Below are 7,067 nucleotides of genomic sequence, written 5' to 3' on the forward strand. Positions count from 1 at the left end.
AACAATACTGGATGACATAATATCAAATAGGTTTACAATTATGTAAGTACACCTTGTAGGCTATACTTCATTAGTTCCAGGTTTACAGTTGTGATACCGTGAGATGTTATTTTGGGTCTTTATTTTAGGCTTATGTAAGGCGGTAATTAATTCTTTATGTTATTGTCATTAAGTGGGTAATGAGTCACAAAACAAATAAACAAAACATTTCAGAGGTGGGGGTGCCAAAAGTGTCTTTTCCCCTGGGTGCTGAGAACCCTTGTTATGCCACTGCCATGGTGTGCACATGTTTGAGTGATTTCTACACACTATTACAGGTACCTTAGAAGGCAGACTGTGAATTGATCCTTGTAGTACAGTGTGTGCAGCTAGAGGTGGAGTGTTTTTGTCAGTTACTGTGCCAGTCTGGACTCGTGGTGTGCAAAGTGTGGCTGAGGAATGAAAAACATTGTGTGCGTGTGTTCAGAAGTTAAACAATACAAACATGAAAATAACACACAAATTATCACTTTGTCCATAATATTTTTGCATTTCATTGCATCTCTCTGTTTCCACACTGAAATCTGAAATGCTAACTCAGGCAATATGTACAACTTTTAAGTCTGAAGTAATTTGGTTGTATAAAGGACAACCTCAGTCATTATACAACATTTGGTTGTTTAACAGAATTTCTGGTTATCTCAGATGACTGTTAAATTTGTTCATTAAAATTTTATTGACCATATTATTTTCAGGCTGTTACAGGTTTTTTACAATTTTGCATCTACACTACATTTTCATGTACCACAGTTCAGGATAAACAAACTAACTTCCTAAATTACTGTACCTAAATACAGTATTTCCTCTAGATTTTCATATATTTTTGCCACTAGTTTTTAAGGCACTTTTACATGCTAATTCTAAGTACTTAAACGATTATAACTCAAATATTTTAGAATTGATATTTTGTCATATTCTAACACTTATTTAGTGTAATTCATGAAGAAAAAGTTCATAACTTTATAATGAAGCAGTATGTATACAGGTTTTCATTTTTTTATAATATCTGTAAACATGCCTCTTATCGTGAATTGTGAAAGTATTTTTGTGTAAAATTATATCTGTTTGAAAGCTACAGAAATTGACTTCAAATAGAAGGCATCAGATTGCTTGAGATAAGATAGCTAAATTTGTATGGTTTATAGGGAGGTTGAATAGGTAACAAAGAAAACTTCATTATAAATTTAATACAGTAACAAATCTAAAATGTTTGAAGAAGGTTTTGTCATCATCAAGTTGAATTAGTTTATTTAGATACAGGAATATACATACAGTACAAAGAAAAAGCCACATTACTGGGGATTGCTTATGGTATAATAAAGGTATCTTGTTGACATTTGGTTTTGTTTAAAATTACGGTGTTTTTTACCTTTTAATAGATACAGTATGGTTTTTATTGAGTTGCACTGTTTGTAAACATGATATTTCTTTAGCTTGATCACCGAATATAATCATTAAACCTGATGAATTAATTTTACTCTTTAATGATTATGGAAGGAAATTGGAAAATATTTTGATGACACAAACTGTGTTGAATATTGTTTTTATTTTTATCCTATTCGAACAGCATACATGAATAGACTAACTGGCTACATAATTATTATCGTGATATATTTTAAATGTTTTCCTTACTTAATTCTCAATTTATTTGATTTATGGAAGATCAGTGTGGGATCCCTGCATATTTGAAAAACAAACAGTGGTAATCGTGTTGTGGTATGTAGTAGACATCAGTGATTTATCTGCCAAGTAAGAAATAGCAGTAAAACTTGTGGGGAAAGTTTTTTACAAATTGGAACCTTTAGAAGAAGTCTATCATATGAAACCAAGGGTAATTTGAAAATTACCTTTAAAAAACAAGGAATGTAAAAGAAAATAGGAAAGTTAGTACCATATTAGAATAAAGCAGTGGTTGAAAAAGTTAAGATGATAAGTTTTTATTTTATTACTTCTACAATTTGTAGAGGGTGTGATATACTAATATAATTGAATATTGTCTATTATTGAGTCCATCGGTTCATTGTTTGACAACTAACATTTATCACCCAGTTCTAGCTGTGGTCAATTTTTTTCAATTTTGTTTGCGTATCTTATGTTTGTGGTGAGTCAGAGTCAGTGTACTGTGATTATCAGCTGATATTGTGGGTGATAGTTCAGGGGTTTGGATAACTATAGCATTGTTTTTGAAGTGGTTCTACATTCTACAAAAGAAATTTTGAGATCCACATGTTCAATTTATAACAGTGTATCTTTTTTGAGGTGTAGCTTAGGAGCACCTTAAACTGTGATTCTCATAAAAGTAACAACTGAGACAGGATTGTGAAACTACTATATATATAGTGAATGACCCATTTATTTGTATTTCATATCATGTGACCGATTACTGTGTACCTAGTTTACATAACACTGAACTGGAGGTGATTGACATGATTTTGTGGCAGTGGTATTTGATTTATAATAACTATGATATTACCAGGCATCTTTAAATTGTGTTACATGGTATAGAAAGTAAATACATGTAGATATTTTTATCATTCAGTTATTTTTGGTCTTTACGTTTGTTTTCTCTTTCCAGCTTATTGCTATATGGTTCTTGAATGAGTGGACCAAAGTAGGTAAACCCAAGCCACTCTATGTAGTTGAACTAGGACCCGGAAGAGGAACACTGTCAGATGATATGCTGAGAGTAAGTATATTTATTTACATGATTTACCTATATGTATATTCCTGAATACAATTCAGATTTGAGCTAACCGTTGGTATCTGACAAATTACCAACCCAATCCAAAGAATGGGAACAAAGTTTTAAAAATTAGAGGCTTTTAGTTGAACATTTCAGCATTAAAATTCTGATCACAGTGTTTTCATGAAGTCAATGTAGTTGACAAGTCTGTCACAGTTAAGTTGGTGCTGAATTTCTTATCCAAATTAAAAACTTAATGTATAGGATGTATAAACATCTGTAAGTTTTTTTAGGTTTATTTTTCATCTATAGTATAGTGTAATGTAAACCTGTATGGCACAAATGATTTGCTTTCAGTTGTGTAAATTAAGTGTGAAATTAACATTTTATCTAAATATATTCTCACTCAGCTTCAAATGTTTTAAAAGGAGGACTCATTAGAAAGCAGGATTGTTGTAGTTTCTGTTAATGAATGATTTTATTTCATCATTAATAACTGGTGTTTTCAGAAATGAGGAGATAATATCAGTTTTGTTTTAGCTTTTGTTAACCCTCTTACTATGGGTAGGTCAATAGTGCATGTCATAACCTTTTACTTTCAAAACTACCAAAATATTTTATTATCAGTATATATATATATATATGAATAAACTTTACATTTGTAAATCAAATTTTAATATTAGTAAGTGTTAATTTCTTAATTGTAAAAGGAAATATTTAAATAAATTCTCAATCTCCTCTTGTATACAGTCTGTATTGTGGGATTATTAGTTAAACATGGTTCAAAGGGCAAGAAAACAAAATTAAGTAGAAGCAGATATAGTCTGTTTTTTGAGCCTTAAGCTATATAGGATAAACAATTGTAGTTTTCTTTTACAGTCTGCAGTCAGTCTAGAAAGAAAAAAGGGTAATTTAACTTTATTTCATCATTTTTGTGTTAGTTACAAGATTGGTAAAAATGACTGAATCTCTACAGAGTTAAGGTAGAGAAAGTAACATAAGACATAAAGTATTACTGAAAAAAAGTTTGATATTCATTTATGAGGTTTTAGAGGTAATGCAAATAAAATTTGAAACTGTAAGATGAATAAAAGTATTTGTAATCTTAACATGTAAATCACTTTGCTTTCACATTAGTCAATAGTCTGACTCCATATATTCATGAACGAATTTTTTAAAAAAGTCTGTGATTAAAAAATTTGCTTTTTTGTGTACAAAAGGCTTGTTTAGTAAAAGCTTGCCAAATTTCATGAATATATACATATCACATTAGAAGTTATAATATGGATACTGATACTTTCATGGTTACCTGGTAATTACAGTATCAGTCAAAATGACCAAGCCCATATGGAAAGAGTTCAAGAATGATTTTGTTATTTCATCATCAATAACTTTACTATTTTCGAAAATGGTGAGCTAATATCCTGTGTTTTTGTAGGCTGTTGTAATTTTACAGGACTTGTGTGAAATCTTGAAATGTTCCTACTCTTCAGTGAATCTGAATGAGTTATGTTGTTAGTATGTAACCTAATAAAGTCACTTATCTTTATACAAGCCAGTGAAGTATATTGTTGCATTCTTTTATGAATGTATTTAGTATTGTATCATAATTTCTAATACTAAAAGAATTATTCCATTTTATGAAAAAAGATTGATTTTTTGCACTATTTTGATTCATGGTTGTAGAAATGAAAGACGTAGTATCAATGTGTAAAAACATTAGCTATTAATAATCTGTACCTACCTTGGACCTATCCCAGGATAACTATCATGATCACAACTGTGGACAGTAAAGGTTAGGAGGGTTTAGGATGCTGTGGGTTGAAGCACCTGAACCTATGCCATTTTTTACATTTTCTGTTGCATACTACCATATTTATTCATTGGCTTTCTGGATTATGACAGAATATCCCTAATACTTTTTTATTATAATTACTGCAGATATTCTCTTTGAATTCTGTAGAATCTTATTTCATTTTTCACTAGTTATTGGTAGTGGAAATTTTCATCTTCTCATTAAATCATTTCGTTACATAATGTAGTATCATCACTGTGATATGGTGCTGAATTACTGCTGGCTTAAAACAAAGGAAGAACTTGTGACATGGAAATTAAAGATTTGTTTACTGAAAAAACAGCTAATATGTTTTTAAAACTTAATGCTGTTAAAGTTCCTAACTTAATCTACACATGTAAATATAGTATTAGTAGGTTTATAGGAGTTTATTGTGAATAATTTATTGATTTTTATTTATTTCATTTTTACATTTTTATTATATATTATTCAGTAGTATGATTATTTTGCATTTTTAGCACAGTATATGGATTTAGGATTAATCTAAATCTCCTAAGCTGGCCAAACTTTTGAGATATTGTTTGGATTATGGTTGACAATATTGCTAGCAGTGAGGTACCTAATTGATGAATCAGTGCATTCTAGTCATTAAAATTAACTAGTTAGAAAGAAATATTAAATTAGCTATGTTAATTTTTAATCTGATTTATTTAGATAGTTATGTTTATTTGATAAATGTGATAATGCCCAGTCCATACTTGAAGTGTAGAGTGTTTAATTACATGAAGTTGTGCACAACAGAAATTATTGTACCATTTTTTTTATCCCACAGCTAACTAGTCATTTGTAAACCTTTTTGCTAGGGGAAACAAATTTCTTATGTCTAGCTTACTCTGAGGATGAGTTCATATATGTCTTTTTTGTTCTTTGCTTTGCTTGAAAAATACAGGTGGTTTCACATTACTGCAGTCGTATAAAGTGGAAGACAAATCTATGTATTTTGTTATAATATCATAACTTCTCAGACAGGACCAACATCCTGATGCCACCATCACTTTAATTTACTCTTTTTGTATGTATGTGTGTGTGTGCACAAACAATAACAATATTTCTGGTACTTGCTGCATCTTTTTGCTCCTTATGGAATATTTCTTCAGTTTACTTCAGTAAATAAGCCATTTTGCTTAGTGAGCATGGTGTTTTATTTTCATTATATTGAAGGTTTGCATGAAATGCATATGAAGGAGTATTATCATTGTGTTTTATATAACTTTAATTAGTATTTTTAGGTTTCTAAATAGTGGGACATCCAAGTGTCTTTTAGCCTATCAAGAATGTCCTGACTCCTGATCTCCCTTAACAAGCAGAACGCCAATTATATTTGTCACATTATTCGTGTTACTAATTTGCTGTGACAGATGTAATTGATTATAACCATGTCTCATCAGTAAAAGGAGTTCACACCATATCAGACAGAAAACTACTCACTAATCCTAGTCCTGATCCCCCAATTATTCATCAACCCTTTTTTTCTAACTCCTGCAAAGTTGCAACCTCTACCATTCTAAATAACAATTTGTTTCACAGATTTACTTGTGTTTTGGAGAAATAAACCTGCATGAACTTGATGTGTGTTTGACCTTTTGAAAGCTTAAACTTATTATGTTTGGTCCTACTGCCTTCAGAATTCAACATGAATCTGACATATCGATCTTAGTCAATTCCCTTAATACTCTTGAATAAGTCAGTTAGATCACCCTTGACCCTTATCTTTTCAAGAGAATAAAAATACACAAATCAATAAATTATCCTCACATGGCATTCTGTATATCTGTAGAATCATCCTTGTAGCCCTCCACTGAATATTTTTAACAACTCAACATCCTTCCTAAGATAAGTGGTCCAAAACTGCACACAATACTCCAAATTAGGCCTAATTAATAACTTGCGTATTGAAACCATGGTCTGTTTATAATTGAACATACCTATATATATATATATACACACACACACACACACACACACACACACACACACACACACACACACACTACATACAACTCAAAATTCTGTTAGCTTTACCACATTGTTTTGAAGGCTTCAAAGTTGTACCAACCATTACCACAAGATCCTTTTTATATTATGATAACCCAGTTCAGTAATCTTACATTTATCATAATCAAATACTCACTGATATGCATTTGTCCAAATAAAGGTATGTCTGTGAAAAATCTTAGCATTCTCATAATTTCAACCAGACCTAAGATTCCCATATCAGTATGTAAAACACATATATATTGTTACGTATCTGCTTGCTTGTTAATTTCACATAGAAATTCTTTCCGACAAACTTCAGCAATACAAGTCCTTTCTTGATTAAAACTAGTTTATTCTTTCTTGATACAACTTTGCAATACACAGAATTTCCACAGTCAGTTTAACTTAGCTATTTTTGTAAAAACATGCCATAATTCACAGGGATTCACGCACTTTACTTATGGCTTGACTCGATTATCTCAATTATTTCTTTTCAATCTATCTCCGGCTTAT

General features: G+C 30.7%; 1 protein-coding gene across 2 annotated transcripts in view; it reads left to right on the forward strand.

Annotated features, from left to right (window-relative positions):
• Window positions 1-7,067, forward strand: part of LOC106465875 (protein arginine methyltransferase NDUFAF7, mitochondrial-like) — a 40,350-nt gene that overhangs the window by 14,214 nt on the left and 19,069 nt on the right. For both annotated transcript variants that reach the window (XM_013926116.2, XM_022393831.1), the window contains exon 5: window positions 2,615-2,725. In XM_013926116.2, coding sequence (XP_013781570.1) covers window positions 2,615-2,725 — 111 coding nt within the window. The remainder of the gene's footprint in view (window positions 1-2,614; window positions 2,726-7,067) is intronic.

This window comes from Limulus polyphemus, unplaced genomic scaffold, assembly GCF_000517525.1.
Source record: "Limulus polyphemus unplaced genomic scaffold, Limulus_polyphemus-2.1.2 Scaffold2083, whole genome shotgun sequence".
In the NCBI taxonomy this organism is placed as follows: Eukaryota; Metazoa; Arthropoda; class Merostomata; order Xiphosura; family Limulidae; genus Limulus; species Limulus polyphemus.